Below are 17,895 nucleotides of genomic sequence, written 5' to 3' on the forward strand. Positions count from 1 at the left end.
ATAACAATGATGATGATGATAATGAAAGAAAAAAAAATGATAATGATGATAATAATAATAAATAATAATAGTAAATGATAATAGCATTTAAAAAAAAATATTAACAAGAACAAAAACAATAACAAATTGATTTCCAAAACACAATAATAAAATAAATATATACTTCCTGCAGCAAGTAGAATGGCAACAGTAAAACATCCATCAATAACCAAATGGAACTGCTTTATAACTTCCAAGTTATGTGACAAATATAATAAAAAGAATAATACACTTCCCTTATATGCACTATAAAGAGTTCATTATCTCTTCAAACAAACAACCATTCTTGCAGAATTATCAACTACTTTAAAATTAAAATCTTCTCAAGACATTTTAAATTTCTTGCAATAATGAAAGTAATCTCAGAAGAAAAAAAAACCTTCTTGTCACTACGTACCCAGATCTAGTGAAACAGAGGACTTGACTGTGTTGTCTCCACCATTAATGTTAATTCCTGTCCCCTGGAATATAATCTCAAACATAACTTTTTTTATACATAACATGAACACTATTCAATTTCTTCTGAAAGGGAGACAAATCTCCTTATCTGTTAAAATATCTACTGAAATCCACCGACAAGAGAAAAATATTTCCCTTTGTGCTATCCTCGTTTCCTGAGTAGTAATTTCACACAGAGGCTTCATAGGTGTCATAGACACTTTTCACATCTTTCCGCGAAGAAGATTGACTGCTCTGTCTTCTCATTCGATCCTTTATCCTTTTTTCTCGAATGTCTGCCGCAGCATCTGTCACCTGGAGGGCTCGCACAAATGACATGGGCCGGTTTTGGTCACCGCTCAATAGGTGAGAAGTGGAGAGAGAGGAGGATTGAGAGGGGTGTCTAGATGAAGTTGAAGCAATGGAAGGACTCGGGGTAGAGGCGTGCTGTTGTTGCAAGTGGGGATGATGAGAAGTTGATGAGGAACGCAAACTATTGCTGCCTATGGACCCTGTACCTGTAGAGAAGCTAGTGGTGGGCAACAATGGCTGATACCCAGATAAAGTATGATGAGATGAGTGGTTGGTCATGGAGGCAGGCTGATGTTGATTGTAATGATGTTGTTGCTGGTGGTTGTGGTGGTGGTGATGATTATGTGGAGAATGTTGATAATATTGAGGAGTTGAACCAGACATGGCACTGCCAGTAGTGTCTGATAAATTTCTTGGAAGACTACGCTCACGAGACATTCCCGCCCGGCCTCGGGAGCTAGACCTCTCATTGGAAGGAGGGTCAAAGTCAAAACTTTTTGATCTGTCTCGGTCCCTTGCCTTATCAAAATCTCTGCTGGCACTTCTTTCTTTTGATCTAGAGTCATGAATTCTATTCATACCAACATCTTTGTCACCCGAGTAAACATCCCGATGCCTATTAATATTTGCTGATCTATCATTATTATCTGGAAATGTGAAAACATCGTCCTGAATTTTATCTGACGCTAAAGTTCTATTCCCATAAGCATCATTACCACGTTTATCAAGTCGATCTGATGAATGGAAAATTTGGTCCCGTGATTTGTTCAAGCGGGTGTAACTCTGAGATGTTTGAATAGAATCCTTAGACTGATCCAGATACTCTCTGGACCATGCCAAGTTTTCTCTGGACTTGCTGGGGTAAAAATTTCTGGCCCTGTCCTTCACTGCACTGTTGGAAGGCAGGGTGGAGTAACCCGTGGCTGTTGAGGTGACTGAACGGATAGAGGAGCCTGGGGATTGCGGTGGTCGCCCTGTTGGTTGAGGGTAGTGATAATGTTGACCAGCAGAAGGAGGAGAAATTGAGGGGTTATAATGGGTCTCTTTGGGGGAACCAATGGGGGGTAATGCTGGTTTTGATGACGATGATGATGATGATGGAGCTCGAGGAGGAAGTTGTTGGTGTCTCTCAGAGCTCTGGATGCCTGTACCACTTTCTGATCGACTCCGCTGAATACCAGGACTATTGATAGTCGTGGATGTTGGTGATTTGTGCCTGGAGTCAACAGTGTCATCTTCTCCTGAAACTATTGGCGCTTTCTTCCTACCAAGACTACCTCCATTATGAGCAGCAGAGGACGAGCTAGACCAGCCTGAAGGACGTTCAAAAGTATTTTTGGACTGGGTAGGAGTATTAGCTCTCTTCCCACCTGATGAAGATGATTGAATGTGTCCATGTGAGTTGTGTCCTGATTCGAACAGATTGGTGTAGGATCCATCTTGTTTATGTGAGAGAGGTGGAGAAGGGTCACTGTCAAATAATTGACTACTCTTGTCCATATACTCATCTAGTTCATGGGTACTCCGCGGCCTCAACTAAAAACAGAGAGAAAAAAATGTTAAATAATAATGTAATGTCATTTTATAAAATATCTCTTAAGTTAAAATTCAAAAGATTGAAAATATACTTCTGTAAAATGAGCAGGAAATCTAAAATTGTGGCAATTATGGCCTCAATCATTATACTCAAGAGCAATATTATTCAATCTTTTTAAAGCTGTTAGCCCTTACAAACAGAAAAAAACATAAATTTCAAGAGCGGCCATTTTTTATATTTCCATATTTCATAATGAAAAATTGTACAAGAAAGAATAAAAGCAGCAAATGATATCAAATCTGGGAGGTTCTAGGTTATAGCCTAACTGGATCAAGAACATTTAAGCTGCTGCCCTCAGAACCAATATATTAGGTTTATACCCGGCCAAAACGATAATCTGCTATAAGGTAACTATAACTCTTCAGGATAATAAACATTTTTTTTATAGCTCTAATGTTACCAGATACTGGAATAGGATTTGTATTAATTTGTTCGTTTTGTCAGTTGTTTTGTTCTGAAACCTCCCTAATAAAACTCCATTCAAACAACTTAACTCTTTGAAGCACCAATATTATACTTATTTGCCAAAAGCACACAAAAGATGATGAGCAACATAGAACAACTTGCAACAATTTCCTGACAGCTATTATTCCAAGATACATCGCATACAAAATGCAGAACAGGTATTTACTGTTGAACTACAAAAAAGACAAAATCAACAGTGTCAGCCAAAGATCAATCCAATGTACACAACTTTAAGATCCCCTCTTCGTTTGTTGATGATGATGATGATAATGAAGATGGCTGTGGTAGTGGAGGCGATGTTGGTGGCAGTGAAGTGGTAACAATGGTAATTATCATAATGCCATTTTTGTAAGCATAAATAAAAGTTTCAAAAGTTCTTGTAGCACAGAACAAAGACAGAGCGTTTGCAAATCAACAAAGAGACATGGAAAATTTTGTCTTAGAAATTCAACACTTTCTGATCATTTAGAAAACACAGAATCTTGCTGTCCAGTGACAACTATATGTATTTGTGTTAATCATGCATGGAATCGAATGAATAGCTTATGTTCGATAGGATTTGAGTTACTGGAGTCCTCTGTGATATATAATATATGAATACCACCTATTTACTCAGTGAAACCAATATCCACAGTAATTCAAAGCAATTGAATACACGAATCTACTACTGTTAATTCCACAGTATCAAGGACAAGTGGGCTTTCCTATAATTTTTCAAAACTGAAACATTCAGTCTCTTTAACTTTTTGTTGAAAAAATGTCCTCTAGTCAAGATTCGTTCAGCACAAAATATCAGTGTTTCATCAAACCCCTTTAATCTTGAAACTGATTGATCTTTAAATAAAAAAAGGTATATTAAAGCAAGTAAACTGTGGAAAACCTGTGGGACAGCCCAAACCGACCATTTGATAAAGCAGTGATTATCAAAGATTATGTGGGCAGATTTCTATAGTCACGAACTAATCTCTTCCAGTCTTGTTAATAACACCCCATTTTTATCTACTGTTTTCATTTCAGCCAAAAGATGGTCAAAAGACTAGAATAACTGATACCAATCCTTAAAGCCTGAATGAGAACCAACGATAACGAATTCCTTCTACATAAGTACTTTAAAATGTAGTCTATCTGAATTTCAGGTGATCAAGTAACAAATAAATAAATCATAAAAGAGAGAAAATGATTTTTTACTGGCTCCACACGACTTATAATAATAATAACGATAAACATTTATATACTGCACATCTACCCCTAAATTGACAAGAGGGCTCTGAGCGCATGTGAAAGTAATTATTACATTTGAATAATTTATATCTTGGTCTCATTCCCCTTGATGGCAACAAAGCATAGTTATATCATGATTATTGAAGCATAATCTCTATGTCCAAGACCATCTAACCATTACTGACAATATGCTCACAATTTTTTTGTTTTTGGGGGTTGGGGGTTTCCAGACAACTGACAAGGCTTACTTACACCTGTTAGTTTTACTGAGACACAAAAGACCAATTTTCTTAATATTGAAGGATATTTCAATTCAACATTATTTATATATAGCAGTCTCGGCGATGAGTAAAAATAATTTTTATAACATGTTTTTAAAAGGATTAACATCCTAATTGCCGTATGGAATTATGTTATAAAACCACAGCTAATGTGAGTCAATGAAAGTTAAGTGCAAAAAGCTAATTAAAGTTAACTTTTTGAACTTAGTAATCTTGATATCTTTATTAAAAAAAGAATGGAAATAATCTGTACAGTACATTCTAAGTTATCTTTAATGTAATTAAATGTATATCACAAGAGAAGAAATTGACAGATAAAATCCAATATTCTGAATAAATAGCGAGTTCCTACTTCGTACATTATCAAGAACAGCAAAGAATTGGTGAAAAGAAATTTAAACACAGTAACTCCATTCAAACATCAACTTGAGCTGATTATAAAACCCAACAACCGATTAAAACAACAGGAATAGAAAGGATAGCGTGAAAGAAAAGAAACTCAGAGAATCATTCTTTCACATATTGATAAAAAGTCTCTTTAAAAAATTCTGGGCTGATTTTAATTCCTTTATGGTTTTCTGGCCAAAATAAAAAAATAAAGGTATTTTGTATTTTTCGAAAATATAGTTGTTCAAAAAAGCTAATGATTGTGAAAACGTAAAAATATGATAATCATAAGCTTATGACATTTATTTTCTCAAACTTGACCACAAATCTGACCCAAATAATGCAATGGAGTTTAAAACCCATAATTTTATTCCTTATTCTAAAGAAAAAAAACAAGCGAATAATATTTCAGTTAAACCAACACTTTCATTAAAGATAAACATTAAAAATCTACTAGATGAATACAGAGCGGAAACATTAATAACTGACTTAATTTAAGCTTTAGTTAAATTTCATATGCTGTAAATTACAAAATGAAAATTACAGCACTTGATTCTCTTTATGTAATTAACATTGTTAAAAAGAATAATTAAGAAAATAAGCAACACAACACAATTTGAAAGAAAAAGCTGAGGATAATATACCTTTACAATGATTGATCTATTACCTTCAAAAGGAAGATCAATAAACTTCAAGAATAGAAAAAAAATATCACAAATAAAATCAATCAAAATTATATCAAAACGATAGAACTTTTCATCAAAAAAGTAATAAACATATGATTAAGACAGAATAATTATCATAAATCAAATACAAAATGCAAACAATTAGCTTAGACAAGACTCAAGGGAGAAAGGTAAGAAATAGGGAGAGAAGGCTTCAAAGGAAAAGGGCTAACAAATCAAAATAAATCATCTCTAAAGAATTCAAATGATGGTTTAGAAGGAGGGAGGGAGAGAGAGAGAGAGAGAGAGAGAGAGAGAGAGAGAGAGAGAGAGAGAGAGAGAGAGAGAGAGAGAGAGAGAAGAGGAGAGAAGAGAAAGAGAGAGAGAAGAGAGAGAGAGTAGAGAGAAAGAGAGCAGAGAGAGAAGAGGAAGAAAGAGAGAGGAAAGAGAAGGAGAGGGGATAGAAAGGTAGAGAGGGGAGAAAGAAGGAGAGAGAGAGAGAGAGAGAGGAGAAGAGAGAGAAAGAGAGAGAGAGAGAGAGAGAGAGAGAGAGAGAGAGAGAGAGAGAGAGAGAGAGAGAGAGAGAGAGAGAGATATGCTCTTTTGTTTTTAGGGGTTTTAAGGAGCTTTCCACACTTTTAGGCCATTTCAGCATCATCAAAAAGAAATATAATAGGATAAATGTTGTAGATTTGAAGTTAAAAGCATCAAAGTAAAGGTAAGACAAAGGGAACTGGTTCAAATTGGGAACAGAAGTACCACGAGCAATCCATCAATGTGCCTATTTTGATATTACCCAAAAGTCCCATCTGGGCACAAGCAAAGGATCCTGCTACAAAGGATGCACTCAAAGGTTTAAAAGTACAATAAATTCAAAACTGAAAACTGTAATCGTAAATAACAGAAGATGATTTACAGGGGTAAAAATATCGTTTCTTGAAAAATAGAGGTAAACATTTGACTGCCTCCCTTTCAGCTAATGACCCCTGCCAGGACAGGAATAGTTCAATCCAGAACAGAGACAATAGCGACATAGAAAGGAAAACAGACATGTAAAAGACAGAAGAATAGTAGAATAGCCACCCACTATGGAAGGCCTAAAGACCCCACCCACGAGAGAGAGAGAGAGAGAGAGAGAGAGAGAGAGAGAGAGAGAGAGAGAGAGAGAGAGAGAGAGAGAGAGAGAGAGAGAGAGAGGGAGAGAGAGAGAGAGGAGAGAGAGAGAGAGAGAGAGAGAGAGAGAGAGAGAGAGAGAGGAGAGAGAGAGGAGAGAGAGAGAGAGAGAGAGAGAGAGAGAGAGAGAAGAGAGAAGGGAAGAAAGAAGAAGAAGAAGAAGAAGAAGAAGAAGAAGAAGAAGAAGAAGAATAAGAAGAAGAAGAATAAGAAGAAGAAGAAGCGAAGAGTTTGGACTAAATCAAAGTGTTAAAATGACAGTCTATTGAAATCTGAAAAGTCAGCGAGTCTCCCAAGATCTTACCTACAGCCAGATAATAACAACGGTATAAAAATAGAAGAAACTGCAAGGAGCTCTTGTTGTAAGTCTACGACTCACAAGTGGGAAAGTATGTATTAGTGAGAAACAACAAAATCGTAACTCCTAATAAATCCTTTGTTAGCTAAAGAAATCTCACTGACTGTAACCTGCATTTTCTTTAAACCTTACAAATGTGTATCATTAAGATGTAAACGAACGCACACGTCCAGATCACTTGCTCCAGTTTCAACAAAACTGACTCTTCTATCAAAAAACTAGAGAAACAAATTACAACTGCTCTACTGTATCAAATAGACCCCCCCCCCCCCCCCTGTTTTGTCTAGAATCTCCCCCCCCCTCCACAAATTTCAGACTCACAAAATGTCCCGGATGAAATTCACCAAGAGGGAAAATAAAACTAAAAAAAAAAAGAAGGAAAGAAAAAGAAAGTTAAAAAAAAGCCCTACAAAACTTTTATAATTAAATCATTTTGAAAAAGATACTCTCAATGCTGTCGCTGTTATTTCACTAGCAGTATATTTGATTGAAAGAAAACCATTTTATACATCACATCTCACCCCTAAATTAAAGAATGCTCAAAATGTGTGCCACATACACTCCCCGTTCTTAGGACAAATTGTGCACCCTCTCTACCTACTATTTCAACCCCCCCTTCTATTGAACTTGGGCCAAAGTGCACATCCCCCCCCTTCTATTACTAGACCCCTTTCGATTTGATACACTAAAGTAATGAGTACAAACAAATATTACAGAAAAACACAACTGCCATGCAGAAAATAACTATTTTATTTACATTTTTAAATAAGAAATATATATAATGGAACCACCTTAATTTATCTGTAAATCAAAAAAAAAAAAACAACTCTGTTGTTTTTTTTTAATTTCAATTTTTAAACTGGGCGAAGCACAAATTTGAAGTTATTGAAAAAAAAAAAAAAAAAAAATCAAACCAAAATTAAAATCGAGGAAGAACCAACAAAATATATAAATTCAGTTACCAAAGGGGAAAAAAAAAATCCTCTGTATCCTGTTGTGGCTTATTTTCATTGATTGTGTGCTTTTGTGAGCTTTGTTCTATTAAGCCCTAAAAAATAGTGCCTGCACGTGTGCTGCCCTCATAATAGTGTTCATAGTTTAAGTGATGGACAAAACTAAGACAGAATCTATGACAAACGCATTCCCCTGACAGCAAGGTTTCAGTAGATTTATTTTGATATTAAGCCAGAAATACGTAGTTCTCTGTGACTATTATTATAGAAATTAAATAATTAAATCAAATAAAGTATTAAAAATATAAATAAATGTAAAAAATATTAAAAATTGATATAAATAATATCTGACTTCATCCATTTATACGAAAAATCATAAAAGAAACTAGAGTAAAATTAATTTATTCATAGAATTAAATGCGACATTAACAGAAAAAATACTCACATTGTGGTTCTTGTGAGCCATTGGCCTGATGCCATTGGAGTTGTTCCCAACTGTTATACTGACATCATTCTCGGCAGCCATATAGGTAATTTTACTGGAATCTAATTTGACTGTTCTCGTCTTTGGAATGTAGCCTACAAGCCTATGATAGAGGAAAAAAGTCAATTTATTGATAGAGAAACAGCATGAAAAAAAAAAAAGTTCATTTTTCATAAAGAACGGGGGGGGGGGGGGGGGGGGGGGGGGGGGGGAAAGGGAGTATTAAATTTACTTTTATCAAATGAATTATAGTTTTGGATCTACCTTTAATCTTTTGTTTTTTATGTTTATAATTATAAGTATGCATAACTATCTCTATAACAAAGATCTTAAGTTTTAAAATCTAATGAAATGACACAGAATAAATAACTTCAGATATTCATAACATGACAAAGGCACATACTTCTAAGTGAAAAGAGTAAAATACTAAGAAATGTAAATAAAATGGTAAAAGCCAAGTTAAGACATATTGATGATACTTGAACTTGATAAGTGGTGAGACCTCCGGACCATCATCTGAAGATAACAATTTTATCCATTTTCGTTTAATTTGACATTCTGATGATGTACTTACTTAGGCCATCTAGGTCCATAAAAAACATAACACCAGTTCCTAACACAGCCTCTGTTGAATGGATTTACCCCTCCCTTAAATTTGCCCGTCACCTGTAGCAAAAAAAACAAACAAAAAAAACCCAATAAATTCTTCCAAATTCATCAATTTAGAAAAAGTGCAGAGTGCACAGCAAAATGATTACATAATGTCCAAAAAAATTAGGGAATTAGCAAATTAGGAACTCAAAATCAGGTGGTCACCACCGGCAGTGCTGACAACATCAAGCCGATATGAGGATTCATCCCAAACATCCCGCAGCATGTCATGGTCCCCATTGTTGATTGCAGCTGTTATTCGATCTTTCAAGTCAGTTATTTAAAGTCTATAGCATTGTAGTGGACTGAATCAGTGGTTATTTGATAGAGTAGTTATCTAAGTTTGATTGGATGTCATTTTCAACGTTGTCATTAGTACAACTTCTAGTGTAGCTGAATTATGGCATCTTTGGGTCAGAGCTTATTGGAATGAAAACATGCGTAGGCATTGGATTGGGAGGAGAGGTGCTTCAGACTTTGCTCTGTGTGCTTGGCCTGCCAGATTCCCGGATCTTACTGTGTGTAACTTTTCTTGTAGGAGTACGTTAAAGACCAAATTTACATTCCATCACTTCCATCAAGTATCGATGACTTGAAAATTGAAAAACAGATGCGATCAACACAGTGGGCCGTGACATGTTAGGGTGCATTTGAGATGAATTCTCATATCGGCTTGATGTTGTCCGTGGTGACCACAATGAGCATTTATAAGACATGAAATAAAAATTTGAAGGTATGTAGTACACATGTGTCCAAGCTAGTGTTTTCTATTGTTTTTCTTTTTTTTTTATATCGCATGATAGTTTTGCCATATTCTTTTTTAATCACCCTGTAAATAAATTTGCATAACATTCATAAAAAGTTATTTCTCCCCTGAATGGACACATCCCTAGTACAATCACTGCATTAAAAAAAAATTTTAAAATATTGAGTCTTTCTGAGACTGAGAACGTGCAAGTTGTTAAATTTGCCAGCATTGTAGGGACTATCAGGTTGAATGTCATCGTCAACTGTTCAATTCCTTTCAAGCAGCACCTGTACAGCATGTTCTTGAGAAAGACATTATATACGAAATTAAACATCCTATCTGACACAAAAAGTCCCCTGTATACCCTCATGCATGATAAATGCTAATATCACATATTTCTGTCCCTGTCTTTTATTCCAACTATTACTCTACTCCTCACATATTTCGAACTCTATGATTCTCAACTAATATCATGTAATGCTAAACTTGTGTTGTCAATACACAATTAGAGGTAATTGGTGAACAGTGATTGCCATTTGCTCTTCATTATTGACCAGTTAAGCTAGTATTTGACAATGACTATCAATTTTTTGCTACTCCATCCGGAACATAAAATAAGGATCCTACAATATTGTAAACTGAAAAGGAAACTCAACTCAGCCAAATAAAAACAAAAAAGCAAATATAAAAGACTAAAGAAAAGTAAACATGCTGTTTTGAGATAGATAAATATAAAATTATGTCTGTATACCTGTTCATTGGTGGTAGTTCCTTTGCTGACGAGGAATATATGAAAGCCAGTGAGGCCAAACACAGGAATGGCTCCTAAGCCTATAATAATCATAATAACTATACTGTAAGAGAGAGTTAAGGAAAGCATATCGGATTTGTTCTCTGAAAAATGAAATGATCACAAAAATTTAAACATTAGCAGGAAAAAATAAGAGTAAAAACTTGGAATAATTTGTTCTACGTCATAAAAAGGGATGGGTCTTATTATCATACCAAAAAAACAGACACCTGAAGTAAATATTTCCTTTTAAAAAAGTTGCTATGGCTGAAATAAATATTATTTCAATAACAATTATATGCATTTCATCACAGAGATCATGAAAAGATGTGAAGTTTGATAAATAATATGTTATTGTACCTACTGTACTTCAAATAGTCAAGAAAATGTGGGATCTCTATTTGCACCTAAAAACGTTAAATTTGTTTTTATTGTGATGGATGGTCATAATTTGACAACAGAATGAAATGTATTTTATTGCTTTAGATCATGCAAAACTGAATTTTGGCATATATTTACAATATGTAGTACTTAAAATAATAGGGATTTGATTTGAATACCCGTAGTGATAAAAATCAGCATGCTTTAATAATATACAGTACATCTCAGATCCAACTAACTCGGACTCAACGAACACCTTGCATTCAAATCCCCCCCCCCCCCTCCCTTTTTTGTTGTTTTCTTCATTGACTTTAGTAAAGTACCTCTTATCAAACCAACTAATCTCAGATTCATCTAACCAGAAGTATAGGCAAATTCACTTTTTTTTTTTAATGCTCCTATTTTCTACTGAAGCATTCAGTTGAACTTCAAAAAAACAAAAGTCCGCTGTCGGCGCCAGCTGACAAGAAACGGAGAAGGATAGAATGGAGACTACCTCAGGAGTGGCAATCGAGCATGGGATGTATACATTAACATTTAAGGTATAAGTAATAGATGATCAGGGATGCATACTGTTTGTGTGTGTATGTATAAGGATGTGTGCTTATTGGGTTTTTATTTTTACAGAAATATGTCCAAATGTGCGAAGAAACTAAAAAATGCAAAATACGCGGCCACATGGACCAAATATTTTTGGAGGGCCAGATAAATCTAACAAGGTTACCTACCTCCTTGTGACATTCATCTGTACAAGATAATAATAATAATAATAATAATAATATAATAATAATAATAATAAATTAATAATAATAATAATAATAATAAAAATAATAAGTCAGGTTCCAACAAACATTTCCTCAAAAAAACAAAAGGATACGCAATAATAGGACCTGGCTGCAGAAGATCCCCTTCATGCTCCATAGTATAGAATACACATTGAGAAAATATTGTCACTAAGTGGACGCACATTGATAACAAAAAGGCAAAGAAGTAGCGATAGTTTCTGCGCCCAATGCAATTGTTGAGCCAAGGACAATGATGATCAAAGGTCTGAAAAGAGAACAAAATAATGGATTTTTTCTTATGAAATTAAATTCACAATTCAATTTTTTTTCTTCTTCAAATTTTATATATCTGTATACTGAAATAAATATGAAGAAATAAAACGAACTTTAAATTCTTGCATAATGTTGTTGCCAGGTCAAAATAGAATATGAAACTTGATTCTTGCAGTGCCTATACTTCATTTTATGGGCTGTCAAATTTATAAACAACTGCCAATACTTTCAAATACTTCACAAACGTATGATGCCTACATACAGAATTTAACATCTAATTTGTGATTTAACCACATTGTCAAAAGGAGAGGGATGGGATCCTTTCTCACTCTGGAACATTGCTTGGGACATATCAATTGATGGTTCCTCCTTGACCTCTTGCTTGCTATGCCTGGTAAGCTATCAACATGGATGTCTTTTTTACTATTATCTTATACCTATAGGGGGGCGAAGTGGCCGAGTGATTAAGGCATTGCACTGTGACCCGGAAGGACCCAGGTTCGAGCACTTTCGGTTTTGTCCTTGAGCAAGAGTATTAACCCCCAATTTTCTCACTTGGACAACATGGATGATTCCTGTTGAAATCAGACATCTTTTTGATGAATTATCTATATTACTTCGTGGAATGCCTAGGCGACGATATCTTATGATACCTTGACGGAAAAGGCATAATTTTTTTTTTTTAATTATACCTATAGTATGAGTCTCAAGATGTTCAATCAATAAAAGTGCATACACTTTTGAAAATGATGTCCATTATCGTTTATCTTATTAAAAAAAGGTCGAATAATCATTTCAGTGGTTTTATTTTTCACTCAAAAAGTTTGAATAAAGTATATTTTGCCCCTGATATCAACCGATGACCATGAATTGAAGACCCATAGCCATCTTAAGTACTGGTCTATCACCTACAGCAAACAGCCCACAGACCCTGAGCAATTTTATTACAAATGATTGAAAAATATGCATTGTTGTGTCGTCAGGTGTTGCAATGCAATTCCTTCATCTTTGTGTCAAAATAGTGGGAAATACCTATTTGTTCGACATATAATAAAGGTAGCTATAGATTAAGGACTATTTGCCAATTGGCTGGAAATAAAAAGTCAAGGTGACGGAATGGGCTAAATGGCAGGAAATATTGGTTAATGCTTATAATGCTTGAACCATCAATTCCTTTTTTTAGCTAAAAAGGATAGGATCTTTGGGATTGCTACTTATAATAAAATAGTATACTTTACAGCACTCAATTGAATATTTGTCATAAGAGTAAGTGAAAAAGCAATAACCTCTATGCAGTTGTCACAAGAACTGCAATGTGAACTTCGAGGAGGACGATAAAACTGACATGTGGTGCACCACTTCATTCTAGTCTGAACACCCCGTATCTCTATATTCTTGTACAAAGGGGAACGAAAGTCATCATCCTTGGATTCATCATCAGGAGCTGAGGAAGAGAAAATGATATGACTTGGTAAATGAATCAATAATGTTAACTTATACCCATTTTCTTCATCATTGTTCTATTGTCAGTAAGTAAATGAATAAAGACAGAGAAAAACAACATTCATAACTAGGACTGCTTTTTCACATGATGCAAAACACTTCACTTTCAAGAATTCATAAAAATTGCTGACATATTTTCATAATGTTTATCCATACCTGTAAATCAAAACTACATTTAATAAAATAGGAGTGGATCATTAACAAATAATCTGAGAAAGAAAGACAATCCATGCCAGTAATTCTAAAGATATTGTTTACCATAAAATCAAATGCATTAACTACACACTACTCAAATATATGCTTAATAGTTTTAACAGATGATCAGAGGACATCTTATATTCAATATATTTCACAAAAACAACAAAGGAAAAAACAATTAAGTTATTTAGTGAGGAGTATGTACAACTGTTAAAGCGGTGTGAGTGAATTAAGCCAGAATTCTACAACTGGACTATTTATTGTGTACTTCGTTAATTGATTAATGCATTGCTAGTTGATTCTTCTTGTGTTTATGCATATCATTATAGATATTGATGACATTTGCATTTAGACATAACCATTTTACCTCAATATCCTAGTGCTACTTAGTACATATGTAAACTTGAGTGCATAGCCTGGTGCAATCCCTCAATATAAAACTGCCTCCCTTTTCAAGCGTGGACCTCTTCAACATTGTTATCCATCTCTACCTATTATACTGCCTGTACAGAACAAGGCTTATATGCACTATAATATTTCAAGGCTAATTTATGTGGGATCCTCTGCTACAATGCTATACCTTAACCACTCAGGCATCTCACCCTTATATGATACAGAAGAAACAAAGTAGCCTCAATCTGAAGACGCAGAGAATAGACAATATCATATAACAATATCTCTTGAAAGCTCTGAGACTAAAACAAATTAATAGGCATATGTTCAACATCAGTAGTCAGGTTTGAATAGTTGGCGGTATAAAATTTAAAGATGTTTGCTGTTTATTATTTTAAATCAATTCTCACCCCTCGGAAATATTCCTGGGTCCATGAACGTTGAAAGATAAATGTTGAGCATGACAAACAGAGTGATGATCCCCTGGGCAATGGGGAAGGCATAGCTGTAATTCTCTGTTAGATAACGGCAACTGGTAAGAAAAAGAAGGCAAATGTGAGGTAATGATATTGATGTGAAATATAAACCTACGTGGAACTGATACATTATATTTAAATCTCCCGTTTGATTCCAACATACAGGTAAAAATACTATCATTCCATTAAAATATAAGCATAACTTGATAAACCGAATCCTCAAACCTTCATTGTAATTGTTCCATGTGATCACAAATGCAAGTATCATACTGTTTATATATAATTTCTGCAAGGAACTCAGAAAAGTTAAAATGGAGGGAGACGTTATGACTGGTATTCTGCATTGTTAAACAATAATATTTTTTTTTAAGTGAAAAGAAAAGAAAAGTTAGTGGCAAAATGCCATTAAGTAATGATGAGATAATGAGAGTCTAATACTAATAAATATAAACTTCGAATGCTCAAGTATGTCCTATTTACAAGAAAGGTAAAAAATCTGACCCATCTAATTACAGACCAGTAAGCTTGACCTCAGTAATCTGCAAGCAAATGGAATCTTGCCTTAGAGAAGCCATAATGAATTTTATGAACCCCTTTTTGTCACTTAACCAGCATGGGTTTCCTAGTGGACCCTCTTGCACTACCCAGCTCCTTGATTGTATTGGAGAATGGACTCAAATGCTTGACAATGGTATGCCGGTTGATGCCATCTACCTAGATTTTGCAAAATGTTTTGATTCTGTCCCTCACCAACGCCTACTTTATAAGCTTGAACAATATGGAATTAGAGGCAGTGTGTTGGGATGGTTGCAAGATTTTCTGCTAAACCGAAAACAGCAAGTAGTGATCAATGGTGACGCATCAGGATGGAAACCAGTTCTATCTGGGATCCCCCAGGGTAGTGTCTTAGGCCCAGTTTTATTTATATGCTATGTAAACGACATGCCCGAAGCAGTAAACTCCCTCATAAAAATGTTTGCAGACGACATCAAAGTTTTTTCATCTGTAAATAATGTCAAAGAAGCTGGCCTACTGCAAGGTAACCTTGACACACTTCAGTTGTGGTCTAAAAATGGCAACTCCGTTTCAATTTCAATGCAAACAAATGCAACATTATGCACCTAGGAAACAACAACAGCCAATATGTCTCCAGGATGAAGGATAGTAAGGGAGCTGAAATCAAATTGGAAAGTATTTTATGTGAAAAAGACCTTGGTGTATACATGGACACAAAGTGAATTTTAGCCAGCTCTGTGAAAAGACTTAACAAAGCAAATAGAATCCTGGGACTTGTCAGAAGATCTTTCGACTATATAGGCAAACCCATATTAACCACTTTTTTAAAAAGTCTAATATGATCACACTTGGAATATGGAAACTGTGAATGGTCCCCCATCAATAAATCAGATGCTTTACTAATTGAAAATGTCCAACTACGAGCCACAAAACTTGTTCCCAAAATTTCAAACCTCAGCTACGAAGATAGACTCTGAGCATTAGACCTCCCTAGCCTCATGAACAGAAGACTATGAGGAGATCTAATTGAAACTTATAAATTGATCAACGGTCTCTACAAAGTAAACGTAGAAGATTACCTCACATTTAACAAGGATAAAAAAGAACAAGAGACCACCGTTATAAACTTGCCAAACAAAATTGCCCTTTAAACATCCGAAAAAATTTCTTTGTGAATTGTTGAGACGTGGAATAGCCTGCCTGAAAAAATAGTTATATATAACTATTTTTATATATAAACAGCTTTAAAAGCCAAATTGACAGTTTTTTGCAGGATCTAAAATATAGTACCGATTTCCCATTGAAACCAGCCTTTTTCGACCTCCACAATTTGGTGGAGACCGAACCAAAGACCATAACATGCCACCGGCCCTCTACGATCTTACATACTTTGTTTCCCTTAGCAAGGGGAGCTTTCGGAGAGCCTCCCATAAATATTATGCGTCTGCCTAGGATGGACCAGACAGAGCCTATACTGCTGCAAGAGCCTACACTCACAACTAATACTAATATCCCATCAATTCTTAACTCTTAGTCTTAAGACTTTTGGACCGTTCATCACTCATCAATATATTAATTATAAAAATAAAAGTGACTATTTCTCCGAATGCTCTGGAAAATAAACTTGATCTCTATTTCTCCCAACAGTTTCTGTTCACAAGATTTTTTTTTTGTTATTTGCGAGAGTGTCTGTGTGAATGATGAATGTGTATGCATATTTTTTTTTTTGAGTTTTCTTTTGCCAGTACCTTGGCGCTCTGTCTTATATTTGTTTATATTCCCAACTTTCTGTTAGATACTTCTATCTTGAGTTTGTGCTTTCCTGTCTCTCAACCTCTGTTCCCGTCATGAGACTTTGCTTTTTTATTTAGGTTTACTTCTGTTCTCTCTTTGATAGTGCAGCATGAAGTGCAAAAGTGAACGCACCATGGAGTATTTGCAATAGCACAACTTTTTGATAAAATCTGTCTTTGTCAACAATGATTGAACAATGTGCCTAAAAACGCTAGCTTGATGATTCGCGAGAATTCCCCGTCCATTCTTGTTTGAGCATTTACTTCTGCATCGACATCGCGTCCGTAACCCATCGGCTACTGGAAGCTAACCGACCATTCGGAGAAATAGAGTAATAGAGTTCAAGTTTATTTTCCTGAGCGTTCCGAGAAATAGAGCCGGCCATAAAAATATGGGAGTTTTCTATGCTGGCTGCAACATGATCTAAATGTGCCGTATTAAGATTTTGTGTTTCAGCTCCACAAGTGTAAACAAGAGAGAAATTTGCGCTCTCATTGTTCACCCTGCTAATCCTTGTTGATTACAACATTATAACGATTATCGTTCCAACGACCTAGGTCAAGACTACTGAATGAACTGCGATCAATCATGATACATGGGTACTGAGTACTTACACAAAAACAAAATATAAAGATGTACAACCAATGATCAACACCCAGGCGCATGTTGCTGGTATTATCTTTGTAGATAACTCGCACTTGGGCATGGTGAGGGGAGCTAAGTTAAGGCATAATTAATAATTATTAATAAACGATATCCATAGAAACAACTTTTCCGGGGTGCATAGCAGATAGCAGACCTATCAACAAGTAAGCGTCATTACTTCCGGAAAGAAAAATCAGTTCCACTTAATTCAGTCATTACGCTCATTTAATAGATTGCAAAAATAATATGCTTGCACAATGATACAAATCTAAATACTTTGCTTTAACATATTTTTAAAATTGAGAATATGTAATATAAAATAAATATGATGTATTCATGCGCTCTACCGGTTATCATTCACGCATGTCA

At 35.1% G+C, this 17,895-nt stretch overlaps 1 protein-coding gene across 1 annotated transcript; it reads right to left on the reverse strand.

Annotated features, from left to right (window-relative positions):
- Positions 1 to 541: 541 nt before the first annotated feature.
- On the reverse strand, positions 542 to 17,692 carry LOC144969038 (uncharacterized). The gene is made up of 8 exons (XM_078908018.1): positions 17,496 to 17,692; positions 14,506 to 14,627; positions 13,288 to 13,445; positions 11,821 to 11,993; positions 10,524 to 10,626; positions 8,948 to 9,039; positions 8,335 to 8,476; positions 542 to 2,325 (listed from the first exon to the last, which is right to left on the reverse strand). The coding sequence occupies exons 1-8, from the start codon at positions 17,585 to 17,587 to the stop codon at positions 667 to 669; spliced, it is 2,541 nt and encodes an 846-aa protein (XP_078764144.1). The 5' UTR covers positions 17,588 to 17,692; the 3' UTR covers positions 542 to 666.
- Positions 17,693 to 17,895: the final 203 nt, after the last annotated feature.

The sequence above is a fragment of the Berghia stephanieae genome, chromosome 3 (genome assembly GCF_034508935.2).
Source record: "Berghia stephanieae isolate SIO BIC M18660-M18661 chromosome 3, UCSD_Bste_1.3, whole genome shotgun sequence".
NCBI lineage: Eukaryota > Metazoa > Mollusca > Gastropoda > Nudibranchia > Aeolidiidae > Berghia > Berghia stephanieae.